At 36.5% G+C, this 24040-nt stretch overlaps 1 protein-coding gene and 1 non-coding gene across 4 annotated transcripts in view; one reads left to right on the top strand and one right to left on the bottom strand.

Annotated features, from left to right (window-relative positions):
• Window positions 1-607: 607 nt before the first annotated feature.
• On the top strand, window positions 608-4066 carry LOC101884680 (uncharacterized). Its single transcript, XR_012384358.1, has 2 exons — window positions 608-3718; window positions 3826-4066. It is a non-coding gene; the product is annotated as an uncharacterized protein (transcript).
• The window catches only part of slc16a4 (solute carrier family 16 member 4), a 37923-nt gene continuing 15407 nt past the window's right edge, over window positions 1525-24040 (bottom strand). For 2 of the 3 annotated variants that reach the window (XM_005167048.6, XM_073909719.1), the window contains 3 exons: window positions 17407-17618; window positions 11191-11284; window positions 1525-6328 (listed from right to left, as the gene is read on the bottom strand). In XM_005167048.6, the coding sequence (XP_005167105.1) occupies window positions 6123-6328; window positions 11191-11284; window positions 17407-17618 (512 nt within the window). In that variant the 3' untranslated portion in view covers window positions 1525-6122. The remainder of the gene's footprint in view (window positions 6329-11190; window positions 11285-17406; window positions 17619-24040) is intronic. The other variant, NM_001080599.2, reaches the window with a different exon arrangement.

Raw genomic sequence — 24040 nt, 5'->3', positions numbered from 1 at the left:
CTGAGAGTAATTTAAAACTTGACCAAATTCACTTTTAATATGTGAAGCCTTTAATTAGCCTATCCTTTAATTTATTCCCATGGCAACTTTCTCCTGTATGTATTTTCAAAGTAATGTAGTTAATGGATTCTTAAGAACTTAACAGGCTACAGCTCAATTTTGTACCGCCTGAACTATCTTAAATATGATTTATAAGTAGCATTTATGAAGATAATCTAAGATAAACGTGAGGTTTCTTACAGATTTGTTTTTGAATATGAATAGAACCTAGATTTACAGTCAGCTAAAAGGTTGTCAGTAAAACGATACAAAGGGTATGTGCATCTTAAAAAGTGGTAGTTCACCTAAAAATGAAAATTCCATTGACTTTCTTAATATTTTTTGGATCTGCCATGGATGTCAATGACTTTTTTTTCCCAACATTCTTCAGAATATATTGTTTTGTGTTGAACGGGAAAGAAATTCAAAAAAGTTTATAACCACTTGAGTAAATTATTAGGGTATTTTAAATTTTTGCGTGAATTATCTCTTTAAATTGAAATTTCACAATCCAAGGCCCCTTAAATTAGAGCAGTAATTCTTAACCCTGTAAAATATTTACTTGAACGTTATTAGAGCTTCATGTGTTAAAATCACATTTTTAAACATTTGTGATAAATTTAGTTTTGTTTTCAATAAAATTGAACAATTTAGTGAGTTTATGTTTAAAACAGGAACAAATATGTCACAGGGGTATGACAAATTATGTTCCATCGGTAGGTATCTGTTTTTTTCTTTTTGAGTGAACTGGAAGATATAAGTTCTGGCATTAAGCATAAACTTGAATGAAATGAATCTTTTTCAACAACAGCAGAAATAAACAAATTAGACAATTTTCATCCCAAATAAACATACCTTGATTCAAAAATCAATATTTACAAAAGAAAACCATAAATTACTGAGTGAAAAGCAACACAGCACTGCGACTGGATGGTGCAGTATCAGTAATATTAAAATGATGGTGTTTTAGAGCAAGTCCATTGTTGTGTAAAATAATTACAAAGTAACAGAGATTACAATCTAGCTGTAAAACTATTACTAACATTCAGGAACAGTTTGCTTCTTAGACATTTACATTCAGCTGACCTCATTGAAATGAGTAGTTCACGCAATTATGGAAATTTAGTCACTGATTACTCAAACTCAAGTGTTTTCAAATGTTTATGAGTTTCTTTTTCCTGTTAAACTCAAAAGAAGATAGTTTGAAAAATGTTATAAACTGGTAATCATTGACAACCATAATAGGAAAAAAACAAACTACGAAGGTCAATGGTTACCAGTTTCAAAATTACTACTTTTATGTTCAGTAGAAGAAAGAAAGTCATAAAGGTTAGTGACAAGTGGTGAGTAAATAATTCTCAGTTTTGAGTGAACCATCCCTTTAATTTACATTTTAGCTTTTGTAAATTAGAGACCACCAACAGTGACAGCCTTTAACTTTTTTTCTTTGAGTGTACAAACATGAATTTATCCTTTTTTCACACACACACACACACACACCCAATTATTATTATTAGTGCCTGTAATATTTATGGAAGGCTTTAGGCCTTTTTGTTGCACTGACATTTCTGTGTTAAAACAAGCAACAATCATACTTAAATAAATAAGAATAACAATGAATAACATGTAATGAAAAAAATCTCGATTTTATAATAATACTGTTATAAATTAGTATTACTACTACCTTGATGTTTGACAAATGCAACCTCTGAAGGAAGAAGCCTTCAAAATCAAACAGCTTTAACATATACAGATAAAGTCCCATCTACACACAACTACTTACCTTTGCTAACAAAAATAGTTTTGATATTGGCTAACATTAAAATTAATTTGCATTAACAAATAAAATAAAGGAATTAAAGCGATAGTTCACAATCAAAAGTTTTTTGTTTTGTTATTTTTCCTACCATGGATGTCAATGAGTTTTTTTCCAACTTTCTTCTGAATATATTGTGTTGTGTTGAACAGGAGAAAGAAATTCAGTTCAATTCATAAATACAAGTTTATAACCACTTGAGTAAATTGTCAGGGTATTTTTTGTTTGTTGTGTGAACTAGCCTTTTAAATTGCCTCTTTTATGATCCAAGGCACCTGAAATAGAGCAGTAATTATTAACCCTATAGAAAATTTACTTTAATGTAATCTGACCTTCATCACATGAAAAAGTAATTTGCATTAACAAATAGAATAATTAAAGGGACGGTTTACACAAAAATGAAAAACCAGTCATCTTTTACTCACCCAAGACTTGTTTCAAACCTTTATGAGTTTCTTTCTTCTGTTACACGCAAATTAAGATATTTTGATATGAATGTTGGAAACCTGTAACCATTGACTTCCATAGTATTTGTATTTCCTACTATGTAAATCGATGGTCACAGGTTTTCAGCTTTTTTCAAAATATCTTCGTGTTCAACAGAAGAAAGAAACCCGTAAAGGTTTGAAACCACTTGATGGTGCATACATTTTGAATAAATGTTCATTTTTGGTGTGGAACTATCCTTTCAATTTCTGCAAAACTTTTTTTTTCAGTTTGTTACACTTCGACAGAATCCATGAACGTGGCATGCTTTATGCTTTCTCTTCTGTCTTCATCACAGTTCTCAATGACCAGCTTGTCTCCTGATGCTATGGATCGGGCCTGGTAACTAGGTAACCATAGATCTCCACGGTAACTCTGAAGCCCCTCCTCTTGCCTCATTTACATAATCTCTTTATGAGGTTCCAGCTGCCCCAGCCCCCCCGCTTTTCCAACTAATGAAAAGTCCATGTTAAATCCAACAGTCCAAAAACATTAGCTCATTGTTCCTGGTTGTAGCTTAGTTCTCTTCATAAGCTACCACATGATGACTATAAGCTATTTCAGACCTCAACAAGAGGCTTTCTCTTTCCTCTGATCACATTATGAATGATCTCACTACTTGCAATGGAGACGTAACTGAATGCAGGCGTTACAGAGTTCATTCTACTACTATACTTTGTACTAACAAATTTGACAGATGTTTCAAGGGATAGTTTACCCAAAAGTGATTGTTTTGACATAATTTACTCACACGTTTGTTAATGCGTTTCTGTTAAAAATGTTTAAAACTTTTAACTATTGACTTCCATAGTATTTGTGTTCCTACTATGGAAATCGATGGTTACAGGTTTTCAGCGTTCTTCAAAATATGTGCCTTTGTGTTCAACAGCAGAAAGAAACTCATAATCAGCAAGAAGGTCGCTGGTTTGAGCCTAGGCTGGGTCAGTTGGCATTTCTGTGTGGAGTTTGCATGTCCAAAGACATGCAGATAAAAGTGAATTGAATAAGATAAATAATCCGTAGTGTGGGTGAATGAGAGTGTATGGGTGTTTCCCAGTGATGGGTTGCAGCTGGAAGTGCATCCAATGCGTAAAAAATATCCTGGATGAGTTGGCAGTTCATTCCACTGTGGCAACCCCTGATTAATAAAGGGACTAAGCCAAAAAAATTTAATATGAGTAAATTGTATTTTTTGGGTGAACTGTCCCTTTAAAAGTGATGCTTGATGATCTTCAAACTCAAAAATCGACCAGTTTCTTCATTTTAAGATCCTCTCTAGCAAGAATATATGTTGATATTATTTAACCAATGTGCTGATCTGAACTACTTCCAGGAGGACAGAGCTGAATGCTGGACGTCTTCAGATCAAACTAAGTGGTTTGTTATTGATTCACTGTCAGAGATCTTTGATTACTTTAAATAAACAAGTGTTTGTAACACATGCAATTAATACTTGTTTTATATTCTGTGTTTTTGGTGTTCAGAGAACAGCAGTGTTGCATTGTGGGTACCCATCAGTGGTAAAACAGAAATTTGAGCCTTGAAGACACTATTTTGTAAGTACTTATTTTTTTGCACATACTTTTTAGAAACAAAGGTCACAGTAATTCCCCTGAAAGCTGATTTCTTGTAATAACTAGTGTGTAATATATTGTCATATTAAATGAATGTCTGGAAATGTGTGTACTATATTCAGTTTGCTCAATAAAGATATTTTTCACACCAGTTTGTGTCTGATTTTGATGTTACATGTGCAGTCAAACTTTGTTCAATTTAATAATAATTAAAATAAATTATAATCAAGATTTGATTTGTGGCTTCACAGCAAGAAATTCGCTGATTCAAGCCCCAACTGGGCCAGTTGGCATTTCTGTGTGGAGTTTGCATGTTCTCCCAAGTTTGTGTTGGTTTCGTCCAGGTGCTCTGGTTTTTCCACAGTAAAAAAAAAACATGCGCTAAATGTGAATTGAATCAGCTAAATTGCCCGTACTGTATGTGTGTGAATACGATATGGGTGTTTCCTAGTGCTGGGTTGAGCATCCACTGTGTAAAACATAAGATGGATAAGTTGGCGGTTCATTTCACTTTTAGCGACCCCTAATAAATAAAGGGACTAAGCCGAAAGAAAATGATTGAATGATTTGAAGATGAATTATTTAATATATTCCTAATGATTTCTATTAGAAACCCTGTGCGTCTTTCAACAAACAGGAAACCCAGTGGCTTTTAAGTTTACTGCTGGCTTTAATTTGCAGTCATGTAAATCTTAACAGTAGTGAGTTAAGGCAACAACATGAACAAAATATAATCCTTAAAAAAAACCTAAGGAAAAGTGAAATAAAAAGCGAGGGTAATAATCCCAACGCTAAATCACTAACAGTACAGTATAGCTGGTGTTGTCTAATTGGCAACAATAATAAGTCGAGAGAATGGCGTAATGTTACATTATGAAGTGCTTATTATTAAAGGGATAGTTCACCCAAAAATATAAATCATTTACTCATCCATTTTACATTCAATTACAATAATTGTCTGTTTGCTTTTCCCAGCTTTCTTCAGAATATCTTGTGTTCATAAAGTAGGTTTTGAGTGTGCGTAAATAGTGAGGAAATGTTCATTTCTTTGTGAACTATCCCTTTAAATCAATTGTAATTGTGCGTGTCTTGCTCATTCCTATTAGGAAATGCTCTGTTGATCATTACTTGACTGACGAAAGAAAAGAATCGGACATTCCAGAACATGGATAGCCTGTTAATTGATCCAACATTCCAGCAGTAGTACATGGCTAACGCCTCTAGAGGGCAACAGCGCACACTGAACAGAAAATACCGAGGACTGTCAAATGCATAGATCGATACATTGTATTTCCATTGCATCTTTGGCTCTCATCACATGATATTTAGCGGTCATTGTGTACAAAGGCAGTAAGTGGCCATAAACTGTGCACTGGTGAATCTCAGCAATAAAATAACACAAAAATATAAAGGATTTGCACTTTAGAGAAACTCTATTTGAAATGTTCACCGTCTGGGCCTCTTGGACAACGCATGAATTGACAAGCCAACTGACCTCATTTTTTAGCATCAGCAAAATATGCACTTGTATTCATGCAGCGGTTTGTTCCAGAAAATCTCTTGGTTGTTGTCAGTAGTGAATGAATGATTTGGCACCAGCAAGGAGAAGAAAAAAAAGTCGTCCATGTCGAGAATAGGCTATTCTGGTCCGAAATAGTCCAATTGGTACACCAACGACTAAACGAAAACGACGAGGTCAATCATTGTGCCCTTATGCAGGTCTTTGCACAGCTTCATGACAACTGATAAATCACACAAACGAATATTAAAGGCTCAAAACATGTGCTCTGCTCACGGAGGAAGCGCTCTCACACGGAAGACCTGCTTATTGTGCATGAACCCATCGCCATTTGACAAAAAAAGTTAAATTTGAGTGAGTGACAGTGGATGTGTTTGCGTGTCTTTCGTTTGAAATAATCCACTGTCGTAATTTGCTTAGAAATGGTGCGACAAAACATAAATTTGTTGTGCGAGGGTGAGGGAAGCACATGTTTGTTCATTAAAATCAACAAAATCCATTCTCCCTCGTCCACTAACGAAATAGTTTGCATTGTGGTGTCCTCAAGCATTTATTGGTCTCTGAATTCAAATGAACACTGATTTGCTTGCCGTAGTGTGGTCCCGCCAAATGTTCAGGTCAGCTCCTCTTCCGAGACTGAACCACATGACGTGATGAAAGGTGAAACGGTTGTGAGTTTATTCCTTTATTATACAACACCGTTCCTCTGAGGTGCCGGACAGAAACAACCATTACTCCACATCAACTCCTGGTTTAGCGTCTCAAGCCGTTCCTTTCGGGCCTGCCAGCGCCTCGCCAGAGGCTCGAGGAACAGAGAAATCGATGATAAGAGGTAACACACACCTGCCAGGTAGAAGGAGCAGTCGTACGTCTGAGTGTAGTCGTATAGGAAGCCTTTGGGACATAATGCAAAACGTTAGACATATTAAAGTGATGCCAAATTGAGAAAAATTGCTCTATCTGTCATGAAATAGAGAAGATAATTATCTAGATAATTGGAACAGATATTTTGACACATCTGAGTGAACAGGCTCTTCAATGAGGAACAGATGCAGAACGGGATTGGATTGTTATTGTTGTTTGCTATTGGTTTATATACACTACCTGACTAAAGACTTGTTGCCTATCCAAGATTTAGAAAAAAAAAAAATAACTTGACTTCTAGTTGATCATTTGGTATCAGAAGTGGCTTATTTTAAAGGCAAAGGCCTCTGGATTATGCTTATTTTACCAAAATAAAATATGATCATGACTGATTTTCATTAATTTTCTTCTCAGCTTAGTCCCTTTATTAATCCGGGGTCGCCACAGTGAAATGAACCGGCAACTTATCCAGCACATTTTTACGCAGCGGATGCCCTTCCAGCCGCAACTCATCTCTAGGAAACATCCACACACACACACACTCATACACTCATACACTACGGACAATTTAGCCTACCCAATTCACCTGTACTGCATGTCTTTAGACTGTGGGGGAAACCAGAGCAACCGGAGGAAACTCACACGTACACAGGGAGAACATGCAAACTCCACACAGAAACGCCAACTGATTTTCAATTATTTAATTAGGACAGTAAGGTCTGACTTTGATTAGACAATAGTCTTGTCCCTTAACAGAAATAATGTACAGCATAGAATATAAAGTCATGGTGCAGTGGAAAAATAACTAACATTGTGTATGACTCCCATGAGCTTGGAGGACTGCATCCATCCATCTCTGGAGTGACTCTATTAATATTATATTATTTATTAATAAGTTATTTGAGTAATCTGGAATGGCAAAGAAGCGTTCTTGCAGGACTTCCAGAGATCATCAGGATTATTTGGATTCATCGTCAATGCTCGCTCATTCATCTTACCCAGATATGCTCAATAATGTTTATGTCTGGTGACTGGGCTGGCCAATCTTGGAGCACATTGACCTTCTTTGCTTTCAGGAACTTTAATGTGGAGGCTGAAGTATGATGAGTAGCGCTATCCTGCTGAAGAATTGGCCCTTTCCTGTGGTTTGTAGTGTAATCGGCCGCTCAAATGTCTTGATACCTCAGACTGTTAAAGTTGCCATCCACTCTGCAGATCTCTAGCACACCCTCATACTGAGTGTAACCATAAACCATGATTTTTCCTTCACCAAACTTGACTGATTTCTTGAAAATCTTGTGTCCATGCGGGTTCCAATAGGTCTTCTGCAGTATTTGTGATGATTGGGATGCAGTACAACAGACAATTCTTTGGAAAAATCTACCTTCTGCCACTTTTCCAAATCAACTAGAAGTCAGGTTATTATTTAAGCTCTTACAACTAGGATTGACAAAAATACTTTTTTCAGATAATGTGAGTGGCATTGTCAAGACTGTATACACCAGAAAATTGACATCATTGCAAAAGGTTGATTTTTTGTATTATAATTAATATTGCACAAACACATTAAGTGCATCCAAAAGTGTTTGTGCACTGCGTGACCTTAAACTGCACAACTGTTAAACAAGTATGTTATATGGTATGAATATGAGTATTAAATTAATTTAGACAAAAAACATGTTTTTATTACCACTTAACCTGTTAGTTTAATTGCTTCATTATTTTCATAAATTTTCTCCTGTGACCACATGGGATAGTAAAATGGCCACGTTTCAGAATTTCAGTGGAAGTAGCTGATGGTCACCTGGGTGTTTTTTCTAATATGGATTCTGACTAAATACCCACACATAGTTTGTATGTTCTATATAACTGGGAGGGATGCCATTTAGCATGCACCAATGAATATATGAAGAGTTTAGATGCAAAAACCTCTAAATGCCATCTGAAATTTTCCTTTTAAATGAGCATTTTTATCAGGCTCCTGTGTGTTTGTTAATGTTGAGATATTTCACTTTAAAACCCAGGAAAATGACTTATTCTGTCATAAAAGTGATGTTACTAAACAAAGGGGGATGAGAATAATGTTCATTTTCGATGGCAATTTCAGACAGCATCTGAACTCTATTTATACAGTTGAAGTCAGAATTATTAGCCCCGCTTTGATTATTATTATTTTTTTTTATATTTTCCAAATAATGTTTAACAGAGCAAGGGGATTTTCACAGTATGTCTGATAATATTTTTTCTTCTGGAGAAAGTCTTATTTGTTTTATTTCGGCTAGAATAAAAGCAGTTTTAAATTTCTTTAAACCATTTTAGCATCAAAATGATTAGCCCCTTTAAGCTATTTCTTTTTTCGATAGTCTACAGAACAAACCATCATTATACAATAACTTGCCTAATTACCCTAATCTGTCTATTTAACCTAATTAACCTAGTTAAACCTTTAAATGTCACTTTAAGCTGTATAGCAGTGTCTTTAAAAATATCTAGTCAAACATTATTTACTGTCATCATAGAAAATTAAAACGATTAAGTTTAGAAATGTGTTGAAAAAAACCATCTCTCCGTTAAACAGAAACTGGAAATTCTTTGGGGCCAAAAATTCTGGGGGGCCAATAATTCTGACTTCAACTATATATATATATATATATATATATATATATATATATAAACTGTTTCACATTTGTGCACACATTTATAATAACATTGCAGCATTACATTTGATTTCATGGTGACTTTAGAGGTCAATGAAGAAAGTAAACAAATAAAACAAAAATTATACTTTTTTTACTCTTCAGCCTTCTCTTTCTAGTTCAACCAAAAATGAAAGTTACCCCAATTTTTTTTTACATTTCTCTTAGCCGTGGTCAAAAGTCAGAGATCAGCCAAGAAGTTGTCAAGAATGCGCAGTCGGCAGCTGCCTGAAGTCAGATTTTATCATTTAAAATATAGAAATATATATATTTGTTACAAAAACATGTCCATTGGTTTTAAAAGAAATGCATTAACCCCTTAATGGCACGTGGGTTAGTTTTATGACATATTAATGCACTTTCGAAAGTTCCAAAAAAAATCCCATTAGCACTAGTAAATTATACAGCATTTTTATTTCCATTTATAAATTTCCTTTTAGCTTATTCCCTTATTTATCAGAGGCTGCCACAGCAGAATGAACCACCAACTATTGCAGGCAGCATATATTTTACGCAGCGAATGCCCTTCTAGCTGCAACCCAGTACTGGGACACACCCATTCACACACACACGTACAATATGGACAATTTTGGTTACCCAATTCATCTATAGTGCATGTCTTTAAACTGTGAGCGCGAACATGGGGAGAACATGCAAACTCCACACAGAAATGCCAACCAGCGACCTTCTTGCTGTGAAGTGACAGAGCTAAGCACTGAGCCCCCGTACCACCAATTTGTATTTTTGGGTGAACTATTTCTTTACTTCTAAATGCCTGGCCATTTAAAACTATGAGTGTGTTCCCATTAGAATAGTTCCATCGGGTTGTTGAGCAACCGCATCAGAGTTTGAGCAAGTTTAAACTTCTGAAATACAGTTTGCTGAGAGGATAGACAGGTTTTCTGTCAAAAAGGTCAGAGAAATGCACTTCTCATAATGTTGTTTATGTCTGTTAACACTTAAACACACTGACAACTAATCACCTCAGCCAGGCCTCATCCCCTTGGGCAGGACGTATTTAGATTTGCAATATTTTTGAATGTTCACATTCCAGGAGGAAAACTTAAAGGGACAGTTCACCCCTAGAAACTCACTGTTATTCACTATTTACTCACCCGCAAGTGGTTACAAAACTTCATGAGTTTCTGTTAAACTCAAGTGAAGGTATTTTGAAGAAAGCTGGAAACCTGCAAGCATTGACTTCAATTAATCAAGTACTATGTCAATACTTTCATGTTCAAAGGAAGAAAGAATCTCAGACAGGTTTGGAACAAGTCAAGGGTGAGTAAATAATGACAGAATTTTCAGTTCAATGTGAACTATCCCTTTAAGACTATGCATTTGAGGGAGCTCAGAAACAGTTTACTCACATATAAAATAACTCCCTATGTAGGGAACCTTTTTATGCTAAGCAACATTGCGCATTAAATGAAGGTAAGAGTGTAAAAACCATTACAAGACATCTTTAAAATGATGGACAGATGGAGAAATCTTTCTACGCTCTCCACCCCTAAAAATCTGCCCACACCTGTTTTCTGACTGCACACACTTTCAAAATGACAGCTTGTTTTTACAACGCAAGAAGCACTGGGTCACGTCCGGAAAGGCCTTGGGTAGGATAGAAAAATCAGTTTAGCTTGCCTTACTGCTCATTATTTTTGTGAGGCGGGGGATTGTTGAAGGGGGCCCTGACAAGATGGTTCAAGTTAGCATAACTGTAACAGAGTTCAGGGCAAGGTCTGTACTCGCCTTCCTAAAGAGGCCCCTCTGCTAGACTAGCATTTCCAAGAACTGAACCTCACATTAGAGCTGCTCTGCATAAGGAGATTCTGTTTTGGTATTTATGACTGCGTGTCATTAGTAAATAGCAGCAAGTAACAAATGTCTAAAAGTAATCCTGAAAGTAGCTGTTTGTTCAGCACAAAATCACGAATTCAGTAAAGCGACTGTGGTTTTGTTTGCTGCAGAATGCTTTAAATATAAGCAAACAGGTAACTCTATTTTTAGATGAGTTAACATGTCTCCCATCTGTAACCCAGTTAAACAGAAATATGAACCTGATGACCTCAGTGTCCCTGAAGCCAAGTCTTTCCTGAAGACTGCTGGCTGTTTTCATGAGACATCAAGACTGCGTTCACTCTGTAATGTTTATCGCTTCTATGATCTAGTCATGGAGCTCATCCAAACTCCACATACCTGCCAGAGGAGGACCTGTGAGACAGCCAAGACCCACAAAAAACATGGAGAACCCCATCGAGTTGTTTAGCTTGTCAGCTCCCACCAAGTCCACCTAGAAAACACAGATGGGGAAATCGATGACATTTGATGGCAAATGACAGATTATGACTTCTCTAACTAGAGGTTGATAAGCAATCTCTTTAAATTTATTGTAAATAGATGTAGAAATAGTTTCTCTAGGACATATCTATGCAAATAACTATATAAAGAGTATATAGTATATAAAGAATATATAATGATATAGTTATTATTCTATGTTTCTTTATTAATTATATTGTAATTTGATAAGTGATATAAATCAACTAGAAATTAAAGTTTGTAGACTAAATTTACGATGGCTTGAGAAAGCCTCGTTTGAAAGTTTGAAGTTGCCTTAAAGTTTAAATCATTGAAGTAGTTAAAGAGGTTTGCAACAGTCGGGATAGATAAGTACATATATGTTAACATGTTGCTAGTATGGATTGGCATGTTTCTTGCTAAGGCTTTGCTAGGGTGTTCTGAGTGGTTGCTAAGGTGTTGCTAGGCAGTTGCTAAGTTGTTCTGAGTGGTTGCTAGGCAGTTGCTAACATAAATTAGCATGTTTCTAGTATGAATTGGCATGTTGCTAGCATGTTTCTAGTATACACTAGCATGTTTTTAGCATTTTCCCAGTGATGGGTTGCGGCTGGAAGGGCATCCGCTGCATAAAAACTTGCTGGATAAGTTGGCGGTTCATTCCGCTGTGGTGACCCCAGAATAATAAAGGGACTAAGCCGACAAGAAAATGAATGAATGAATGTTTTTTAGCATGAATTTATTATGAATTAACATGCTGTTAGTATGATTAGTATGTTTGTTAGTATGTTTCTAGTATGGATTAGTATATTACTGGTATGGATTGGTAAGTTGTTTGTATGTCCAATGTAAAGTCTATGGGAAGTCTATGGGAAATTTGCTAAGGTGCCGTAAGTGGTTGCTAGGGTGTGGCTAAAAAGTTGAAAGGTCATCACCAGTTGGCAGATTAGTAATCTGAGTTAAATGAGCCCAAATCTAAGCCTGTTTAACAGTCTGGCAAAAAGTTATGAGGTCACAAAGTTTGGTCCAATGTTAAGTCAATGGGACTTTTCCGAATTTTTTAGGTCAGTTTTCGGAAAACCGTAAGTCGGATCAGTTGGAAAAGATATAACGGACCGATTCAGACCAGTTTGGAGGTTTGGTGCTAGTTTGGTGGTCGAGTATGAATGGTCTAGGAGGAGATGCATATAGAAATTAGTCTCAGAAAAGAAGAATATTAGGTTTATGGAGTTTAACAGTATGTTGGCTTTTTCAAGCCACCATAACAACATCAATTATTTTTTAAATGCAAAAATTTTTGTAAAAAAAATAAAACTGTAATGTCATATTTGATCGGAACAGTAAAGTTTTATTATTTAATTTACTTATTTTTAAATATTTGATGAAACAAAAAAACAATCATTTGACTAGTGGTGTATATATTTCATTTGACCTGAACATTTCCAACATAGTGCAGAATGAAAATGATTTGAAATGCTTAATAGACAAGAAGAATTGCATTTTACATCTGCAAGTAATAACAAGCAATGACTTTGTGCTGCATTTTGCCTGACCAGTGTCTATTTAAAATACGGTTGCGCGTTGTCAACACACTGTTTTCCCCCATGGGCTTTTTAAGCTCTAACTCTGTCTATCTGGTTCACTCAGAATGTTTCCATAGGTTGTAAAAATATTTGAAAGGTAAAACCTAAGATTCCTTCCAGAGGAGCAGTCTGCCTGTCGATCCCTCTCTCCTTACACTGGCCTTCACAGTATTACAGAACATGAACTCAATACTAGAGAGAAGAGCACATGAAAGTGAAAGAAGCAGTACTCAGCATTACTATGTGTTCAAACCTTGATGTTCCACACATGCATTTTTAATGACCACAGCTGGGGTCACGACACCTAGGACATATTAAAACTGCTGGTAAATCTGGCAGCTTTGAAAAGTCCCTTAGTGCCAAAACTAAACTGTAAAAATGCTGGATTCCACACAATTCTTTTAGGTTGTTCCAAAACAAATTGATTAGGTTAACTTAATAATGTTTACACATTTAAGTGGATTGAACATAAAACAATTACTCTATCACGCAAAAAACTTACAAATTGTGCTGTTTCAACTTGTTTTAAATAATTAGCTTGAACAAGCAGCAAAAGTCTTTTTTGAGTGTATTAACAGAGAAAATTCTGTTTCTTTTTGTAATAAGTGATCTTATTGGTAAAGGCTGTTTACACTAGCTCAATCAGCCATTGACTGCTGAAACCAGACAGAATTGCAAAAAAAAAAAAAACAGAAGATAAACAATTATTCTACTTTTTGACATGACAAACCAAAGGTTATCGGTTATCTACTTTACCTAATCCACTTTCTTCTTAAGCCCAAGGTACATTTATTTAAAATAAAACTAAAATAAATTAAATAATTCAAATGTAAACAATTAATAAATATTTATTAGATCAAAAAATAACTAAAACAATCATGACTCTTTAAAAGTGGGTTTAAAAACACATTTAATCACGGTTTTCCTCCTGGACCTCCAGAAACACATTCATTCACCCTTTACTAATCATCAGGTTAAATATTTAGATATGGTAAGGTTAGGATAGTCATGACTCATGTACACTGAATATACTGGATAATGTTTTCACAACATAGTACACTACACTGAGGTTATTGTTTCCTTGTTCCTTATTTGGAGTGTGTGCAAATAACATCTAACCCTATTTACACTGCTATTTTCACCTATTGTGTAAACAGCACACAACACTATTTGCACTCTGCTTAAATTAGTTTTTTTTTTTGTTATGGGTATATTATATATAACAAAAACTCACTAGCCATTTTATTTATTAGGTACACCTTACTAGTACCGGGTTAGACCTATTTTTGCCTTCTGAACTGTCTTAATCTTTTATGGCATAGATTCAACAAGGTACTGGAGATATTCCTCAGAGATTTTGGTCCATATTGACATGATAGCATCACGCAGTTGCTGTAGATTTGTCAGCTGCATATCCAGGATGTAAATCTCCCGTTTCACCACATCACAAAGGTGCTCTATTAGATTGGGATCTGGTGACTGCGGAGGCCATTTAAGTACAGTGAACTCATTGTCATGTTCAAGAAACTAGTCTGAGATGATTCATGCTTTATGACATGGCTGGAATTATCCTGCTGGAAGTAGCCATCAGAAAATGGGTACACAGTGGTCATAAAGGGATGGACATGGTCAGCAACAATACTCAGGTAGGCTGTGGTGTTGACACGATGCTCAATTGGTACTAATGGGACCAAAGTGTGCCAAGAAAATATCCCCCACAGCATTACACCACCACCAGCCTGAATCATTGATACAAGACAGGATAGATCCATGCTTTAATGTAGTTGACACCAAATTCTGACCCTACCATCCGAATGTCACAGCAGAAATTGAGGCTCATTAAACCAGGCCACATTTTTCCAATCTTCTATTGTCCAATTTTGGTGAGCCTGTGCAATTGTAGCCTCAGTTTCCTGTTCTTAGCTGACAGGAGTGGCACCCGGTGTGGTCTTCTGCTGCTGTAGCCAATCTGCCTCAAACTTTGACATGTTGTGCATTTAGAGATGCTCTTCTGCATACCTCGGTTGTAGCGAGTGGTTTTTTGAGTTACTGTTGCCTTTCTATCAGCTTGAACCAGTCTGGCCATTCTCCTCTGATCTCTGGCATCAACAAGGCATTAGTGCCAACAGAACTGCAGCTCACTGGATATTTTCTCTTTTCGGACCATTCTCTGTAAACCCTAGATATGGTTGTGCATGAAAATCCCAGCAGATCAGCAGGTTCTGAAATACTCAGACCAGCCGATCTGGCACCAATCATGCCATGTTCAAAGTCACTTAATTCCCCATTCTGATGCTTGATTTGAACTGCAGTAGATCGTCTTGACCATGTCTACATGCCTAAATGCATTAAGCTGCTGCCATGTGATTGGCTGTTTAGAAATTTGTATTAACAAGCAGTTGGACAGGTGTACCTAATAAAGCGGCTGTTAAATGTAGATTGACCAAAAGTAGTGTAGGAAGGGGACATTTGCAGAATAATTTCTCCTTTGCATGTCTCAATAAGTATGCAATTGAAAGCAAATATAAAACGTTTCCACTTTCCAAACTATTCAATATGCTTAGAAATCCACATCAACATATCATCAATATATCTGAAAATAGATTGAAGAAACACTAAAATAAGCAATTAATATATTTTTGCATTGATCTTTTCTCTAAACAAATCCTGAGTTTGTTGAGGTTAACGAGTTAACAGTGCACAAGTGCAGCAACTTCTGCTTAGCGATGTGCTATAAATCCAGCAGCTCTAATCTCCATTGCAGTGCATGGGGCTATGGCATATATGGGCATAAACCAGACACATTGCCATGGAAATATAAAAGTTATGCATTCTAAATAACTCAATATAGCTGAGATTTTTACAATCTACTTGTAAAAGGGTTAAATTAAACTCAAATGTTGCACTGGTCATGTACACACCATTTCAGGAGAACCGCCCAAAAAAGATTTTTACCCTTGGTTACGTAATCAAGAGCCAGTCTCAAACAAATAAAAAGAAGAAAGTGAAAGTGAAAAGAAATACCCTGTGTTAAGTCCAAATCCTATTTTGAAATTTGACCCATGCTTGAGTCTGAGAGTCCACACTTGTCACTTTCAAGCCAATGAGTTAGACCTGAGGCAGCACTATAGAATATTCAGACATAAGCAACAGATCCAGATTGTAAATGTGAACTCATTTTTCAAGTTGTCAACTTGACGCTTTAAAGGCAACAGGTTTAAAGATTTTTAATGTATTTAATGGAGAATTTTTACATTGAAAAACTATTATGCAAAATTACTTGTTCCCTGTATTTTTGATTAAATAAATGCAGCTTTGCAAGCATATGAGACATCTATCAACAATAATACAAATCTCAGAAACACAAAACTGGTGTGAAGGATGGTGTAAATAGTGTAACATGAAAAACATCATAAGGTTTATTTTTACTTAATTGACATCTGACGTAAAGCCTCTTCAATCTATTTATAATTTAGTGACATCACAGGAACATTTGCTCTGATAACAACCACAACCATGATGTGCTGTACAAAGTGTTCAGAGCTGGTTTGTATTTGCTGTCTGTGCCGCAGTTCTGACTGTGTGTCTATTTGCTGCAGAGCTTTATTAAACAGTCCAGGAGAAGACCTAAGGCAGCACTATTGCATATTCAGACATATGCAACAGGTCCAGAATGCAAATGTGCACTCACTTTTTTAAGTGCAGTCAATGTAATGATTTCACAATAAAGAGTTTACCATTTTTTTTTAAGTGAAGTCAACTTGATGCTTTAAAGCAGGGGTCACCAATCCCGGTCCTGGAGCGCCGGTGTCCTGCAGATTTTAACTCCAGCCATAATCAAACACACCAGAACAAGCTAATCAAGGTCTTACTAGGTATACTTGAAACAATCAGACAGGTGTGTTGAGGCAAGTTGGAGCAAAACCCTGCAGGGACACCTGCCCTTTAGGACCAAGACTGGTGACCCCTGCTTTAAAGGCAATGGGTTTACTCACTTTTTTAAGTGAAGTCAACTTGATGCTTTAAAGGCAATAGGTTTACTCACTTTTTTAAGTTAGGTCAACTTGATGCTTTAAAGGCAATAGGTTTACTCACTTTTTTAAGTGAAGTCAACTTGATGCTTTAAAGGCAATGGGTTTACTCACTTTTTTAAGTGAAGTCAACTTGATACTTTTAAAGTAATGGATTTACTCACTTTAAGTTTAGTCTTAAGTCTTGCCTTTAAGTTAAGGCAATGCTTTAAAGGCAGTAAGTGCACATTTACATTTACTCACTTTTTTAAGTGAAGTCAACTTGATGCTTTTAAAGTAATGGGTTTACTCTCGCTTAACTCGCTTTTTAAGTTAAGTCAACTTGATTCTTTAAAAGGAAAGTTTTACTCACTTTTTTAAGCAAAGCAACTAATCACTTTTTATAGCACATCATTTGGTCCTGACTGGCATCCTGTTTGACGGGTGCTGAATCTGTATATTCTAACTCTTCATGATCTCTGAAAGAATTTTCTTTATTGTGAAAATGGTTCATGTTCAGTACTCACCAGTACAGGAAGCAGGAGAGCCATGTACCCTCCACAGAAGATGGCAAAAAAGACAGCGTAAACCATGAGCAAGATGTACGAGGTGGCCAGAGGAGACAGAAGGTTGACCACACCGCACAGAATCAGGTAAGCTTTATGATAATGATATTTATGCACCAGATTCCTGTCCGTCACCCAGCCAGATGCAAGCTGAGCCACCGTCTCTGTTATACCTGTCACAGAGAAAAGCTGTTGAACTGAAAACTGAGCACCGAGTGTATACAGTGTTGCAGAACTGTAGTAGATTGAGCACAACTAGCAAAACATTCATGAATGAGTACATCTTTATAAATGAGCACAATAATTAGTGCCTCTTCCTCATATTAGCAGGAAGAGTGGCATTTAGATGAATATACAAATGCTTGCACTTCTCCATCACAAAATAACCATATCTAACTACTTCAACAGTGAGAAAACAGCAGTTTAATATTCATCTGATAAAACCAATGTAGATGTTTGCACACAAACTGAATTTCAGCTTCCAGTCAAGTCATGTTTATTTACATAACAATTTATAAAGTTTTTTCAAGTTACCTTTATATTACGTTTTGTCAAGTTACCTTTTTTATAGTGCTTTATACTATTAAAGCCGCTTTACAAGGATGAACAATCTAATAATTAAAGTCAACACATTTATACAGAAGGCTGCTTTATCTCAAAAGGAAATAATGAAAAGGAGAAGAATTTATTTGAAACAATAGTTTGTTATCAACAGTGGAAATAGCAAATCAGCATATTAGAATGACTTTCTGACTGATGGTGTGACTGTAAGAACTGCAATTACGATGCTAAAAATTTAGATTTGCCATCACAAAAATGAACAACATTTTAAAATGTTCTAAACAGAGAAGTTTTACATTGATAAACTATATTGCAGTGTTACTCTTTTTCTGTATTTTTGATCAAATAAATGCAGCCTGGTAATATGAACAGAGGCAGACTTAACCAATAAGCGAGTTAAGCAGCCGCTTAGGACCCCGGGAAATTAGGGTGCCCGACCAATGCCAAGAACCCTTTATTAATCATATAGCTCTTTTATACATTTTCTTCCATATGTTGTAAAATCTGTCTAGAACTGTTAAGATTTGAATGTTATTACTTATTTTCAAAATCGGGAGGCCTCCATGAATAATGGAACATTCTGTCCGCACTGCACATGTGCGAGGTGTGAGCGCTTCAATCAAAGACACTAACGTTACTGCCAACCATTGTTGCCAACTTAGCGACTTTTCAGGCCCCCCTAGCGCAAAATTTTCAAAAAAACCAACTAACAAATGCTTTAGGAGTTACTGAAGAATTTTAGAGACTCTCATATGTTTGTGCTGTAACATTCCTAGCATTACTCTTCGCAATGAGCTGCAGGTGATGTCATCGGTCTTCTCCCCCACCTCAAAGCACTCAAAGGCGGCATAGTGCCACATAGCCGTCTGTCACACCTGCAGCCTTAAAAGCTGATCATTCCTCTTCATGTCGATGGCAATTGTTTTAGCACAGCAAGTGTGAGGTATTTCCTTGGTACAGTCAAACCCATCTGCTTCTCCTCTGTTTTAAATGTAATAATTTAAATAGACCAATTATTTTTGCTGCTGTCTGGCCGAAACACCTGTCAGATGATGTGCGCTGTGAGCATGTTAAGAGATCATGGGCTTGTTCCCAATGAACAGTAACGGGCACGCATTCAGCAAATACTCAATTCATATGAAAAATTATGAAAATTGTTATTACTATTAAAATCTAATCACAAAAATGGCTAATTAACTGTACATCGGGGTGCCCAAACTTGGTCCTAGAGAGCCAGTGTCCTGCAAAGTTTAGTTCCAGCCCCAGTCAGACACACCTGGGCTAGCTAATGAAGCTCTTACTAGGCTTTCTAGAAACATTTGTGCAGGTTTTTTGAGACAAGTTAGAGCTAAAATCTGACACCAGCCCTCTAGGACCGAGTTTGGACACCCCTGCAAAGTTTGTGAACTTGTTTTTTTTTTATTAGTTCATTTATTGCTTTTAATTTTACATTAGGAAGATAATGGTTCATTTAAATATTAAAAATATAAAATATATTTTATATACAGTTCAAGTCAGAAGTATTAGCCCCTCTTTGAATTTGTTTTTCTTTTTTAAATATTACCGAGATGATGTTAAAAAAAGGAAATTTCACAGTGTGTCTGATAATATTTTTTCTTTTGGAAAAAAGTCTTATTTGTTTTATTTTAGCTAGAATAAAAGCAGTTTTTAATGAAAATAATCAAAATTATCAGCCCCTTTAAGCTATATTTTTAAAATAAATAAATAATTTTTAAAATAATAATAAATAATAATTGCCTAATTACCCTAACTTACCTAATTAAGCCTTTAAATGTCACTTTAAGCTGTTTAGAAGTGTCTTGAAAAATATCTAGTAAAATATTATTTACTATCATCATGGCAAAGATAAAATAAATCAGTTATTAGAAATGAGTTATTAAAACTATTATGTTTAGAAATATGTTGAGAAAATAAAATAAATAAAAAATAAACAGGAGGGCACGCACACGCACACGCACACACACACACACACACACACACACACACACACACACACACACACACACACACACACACTTTTTAACATGCAGTTTATTATTCAAAAATGCTTGGCCCAATACCTGGAGTTACTTAGAGCCTCCAAATCACTAAGACCGGCTGTTTAAATATAACTTTAGCAACATGTAAATTCAAGCAAATCCAAAAGTTACCTCACATAAAGCCTCTGCAATCTATTTATAATTTAGTGGCAGCACAGGAACATTTGCTACGATAACAGCCACAACCATGATGTGCTGGTTTGTATTTGCTGTCTGTGCCGCAGTTCTGACTGTGTGTCTATATGCAGCAAAGCTTTATTGAGAAGTCCAGGAGAAGACCTGAGGCAGCACTATTGCATATTCAGACATACGCAACAGATGCAGAATGTGACATTCACTGCTCATGTGCAGCCTGGTGAAACACAAAACATACCATCACATCTCCTCTGTTATTCATTCATAAAGTCCTATAGATTTACAAAGCTGTTAGCATGACTCCTCATAGTGTCCGGCTCATGTAGAACTGATGCACATGTGGGGGTCATTTATTGCTGGCCAGACATAAGACAAAACAGCTGCTCGATGTTTGCATGTCCTCGGTGCGCCACTAAAGGTGACGTCCTGGTGTGCCTCGCTTGGACCCGAAGACATTTTTTGCATTGTTTGTGTGTTTAAATCCCAGCAGGGCCATTGAGTTTACAGCTGTTCCTGTCAAGCGTTTGCACAATGAATCTCAGTGACAAAAAGTAGGAAAATGGAGGTCCACAAAACTCTGAAGAATACAGGAGGACTTCCACCCGGGTAATCGGGCATGTGACAGGTGTTTGTGTCTTTGTGCACTTCACTCAGAGGACACAAAAGAACTGGACGAATGCAGTGTCCCCACTACATCAAAGACCTACAATAGGCCCTCACTGAGGTACAGAGCGCCCAAATGCGTGTCCGATCGCTACCAGCTCATTAAAACACAAAACGTGTTTGGCTGGTCTCCCCGCACTCTTTTGTCCACATTGCTGCCTCAGTGGCGGCAACACAATGTCAGGCACTTCAGAACTGGGCACAGAAGCACCAAACCTCACGGCAGCTACTTGGACTGTTGCTTAGCGACTTGGCTCAGCGAGTGACCTGCCACGAGGAGCCGGAGCTTTAGTTTTCTGCTCACTCTGACCAATGTGAAAACAGCCCTCAGACTGCAGGTGGGAGGAGGAGGGGGAGCTTTGGAATGTTTGAGGTGTTTCCCAATTTGCATACTTTTGGACTCTTCTACGCTATCAATGTTGCGTGTGGTGTGTAAACACTAAAAAGTGCACCTCGGAAATCCATCATCCACTTGTATGGACCCCTAAAAGGACTTAGTGGTGAAAAAACATTGGAGGTCAAAGAAAAATATTTCTCTTGCTAAGCTTTTTAAAGATCCCCTATTATGGGTTTTTGAAAATGAGCTTCCATGCAGTGTGCAACACAGCACTAAGTGAATGAAAACATCTACAAAAAATACCACAGCATGCAGCATAAACACCTACACACACACATACACTATGGCCAATTTAGTTTATTCAATTCACCTACACTGCATGTCTTTGGACTGTGGGGGAAACAGCAGCACCTGGAGGAAACCCTTGTAAATATAGGGAGAACATGCAAACTCCATACAGAAATGCCAACTGACCCAGCCGGAACTCAAACCAGCGACCTTCTTGCTGTGAGATGACAGTGCTAACCACTGAGCTACCATGTCAGCCACCCATTTCCAAAGCTGTATTAAATTGTATGATAAAAACCAGTATCCTCTGCCCTGTTTATGGTCATATATGACATCATGACCTGTTTTTGGTTTATATAGATGTCTTTGGTTCATGTTGCATTCATATTTAATTTAACCAACATCAGAGTTCATTACAGGGTTTTCACTTCACTTGTTTGGTGTTCACGCTTATTAAAATGAATCATACTAAAGTAGTAATCACAATAGAATGAATTTAAATCTATCCAAACCCAACTAGGTATCCAAGGTATCCTCCAAGTGGGAGGATTTACACCGCAAGTAGGTGGGGTGACCTCAAAGTGGGAGGGACTGATGCCACAAGTGGGCTGGGTTTAGGTTATTGAAACACAAGAGGTTACTGTGAGGTTTGGTTAAGGGTTGGGTTAGGTGTAGACGTTAAAAATATTGTAAATCTGTTCATAGCTTATCCAACCTGTATATAATGTTCATAGTACATCCATCCCATCTGTAAATATCACCATAGTTTTCTTTAACTGCACTTTATAACTTATTCCTGTATCCTGCACTTGCTGCTATTGCACTGCTGGTTAGACCTAAACTGCATTTTGTTGCATTGTACTTGTACATGTGTAATGACAATAAAGTTGAATCTAATCTAATCTAATAAAACACAAGAAGTTACTGTGAGGTTGGGTTTAGGGTTGGAGCAGGTGTAGACGTTATTGATACACAACAGGTTACTGTGAGGCTGGGTTTAGGGTTGGGGTAGGTGTAGACCAGGGCTATTCAATTAGTTTGTCATGGGCGCCAGTTCATGAAAAACATCCCAAATGAGGGGTCGGAGAGATATAACTTGCCTTATAAGTGATGACACAACGCATACAAGGTACAGTTTGCCCCCTTTTGATTTTTTTTTCTCTTTTAAATATTTCCCAAACGATTTTAACAGAGAAAGAAAATTTTCACAGTATGTCTGATAATATTTTTTCTTCTGGAGAAAGTCTTAATTGTTTTATTTCGCCTAGAATAAAAGCAGTTTTTAATTTTTTTAAAATCCATTTTCGGGACAAAAATATTAGCCCCTTTAAGCTTTTTTTTTTCCATAATCTTCAGAACAAACCATCGTTTTACAATAACTTGCCTAATTACCCTAACCTGCCTAGTCCACCTTATTAACCTAGTGAACCCTTTAAATGTCACTTTAAGCTGTATAGAAGTGTCTTGAAAAATATCAAGTAAAATATTATTTACTGTCATCATGACAAAGAGAAAATAAATCAGTTAATAGAAATAAGTTTTTAAAACTATTATGCTTAGAAATGTGCTGAAACAATCTTCCCTCCGTTAAACAGAAATTGGGGAAAAAATAAACAGGGGTGATAATAATTCAGGGGGGCTAATAATTCTGACTTCAACTGTATATTTTTGCTACTTAAGACACCCATGTTGGATACATAAATTTTGTATTTATTAAATAAATAAAATGTCCAGTTTTGTACAGCTCACTTGGAGTTCAAGTCTCACCACTGTTTATACCCTTCCGTTTATACCTAAAATTTCAGTTACTTTCTGATTTGTTTGTTAATAAACTTGAGAAACTGTAAACAAACAAATCAATAAATGATGTAAGCAAGTAGTGTAAAATCTGCAGCAATTTATTTCTATACACTGCTTCTAATTTTAGGCCACGGCCAATTTGTTTTGTTTATTTTCTTAACGGAGCACAATTACGTATTCATCTAAATGTTGTTCTCAGCAGTGTGGAAAGTGTTTGGATGGTATTTACAACAAAGAACATGAGCATATCAGTAACACTGAGTCTCTCTCTTGTACATTACATGTGCACAAGCGAGAGCGAGCAATAAGTTTCAGGCTGCAATTCACATGACAAACACTGGTGTCGCACATAAGGGTTTCTAAAGCCTACAAAGAAATAATACATTAATAATTTGATCTTTTGGTTTAAAAAATTAATAATTATTTTTTAAATAAATAACGTCTCATTCATTCAGTGGGGCATTATTGATGGGACACCCTCTAGTTTTAGCCACTGGGCCAAAGTTCATTTTTTATGTAAGAGCACTCATTGCATAACACTGCAGATTTTAAAATGCCCACAAATAATTAATGCGAACTTGGCTGCGTTTTTGCATCCACCCTTTAAAGCCCATCTTAGATCACATCTTGCTGTGAAGCACAACGGCCGTAGTGCATCTCTTAGGTACAACATAATGGCTTTCCTGGAAAACAGCATTGATGAAACCAGAAAAAAACAGCATCTATTTCAGACTGTCCACTAGGACTGTCA

Source organism: Danio rerio, chromosome 8, assembly GCF_049306965.1.
Source record: "Danio rerio strain Tuebingen ecotype United States chromosome 8, GRCz12tu, whole genome shotgun sequence".
NCBI lineage: Eukaryota > Metazoa > Chordata > Actinopteri > Cypriniformes > Danionidae > Danio > Danio rerio.
Note: the sequence above shows the minus strand (reverse complement) of the source record. Positions and strands in the feature narration are given on the sequence as shown.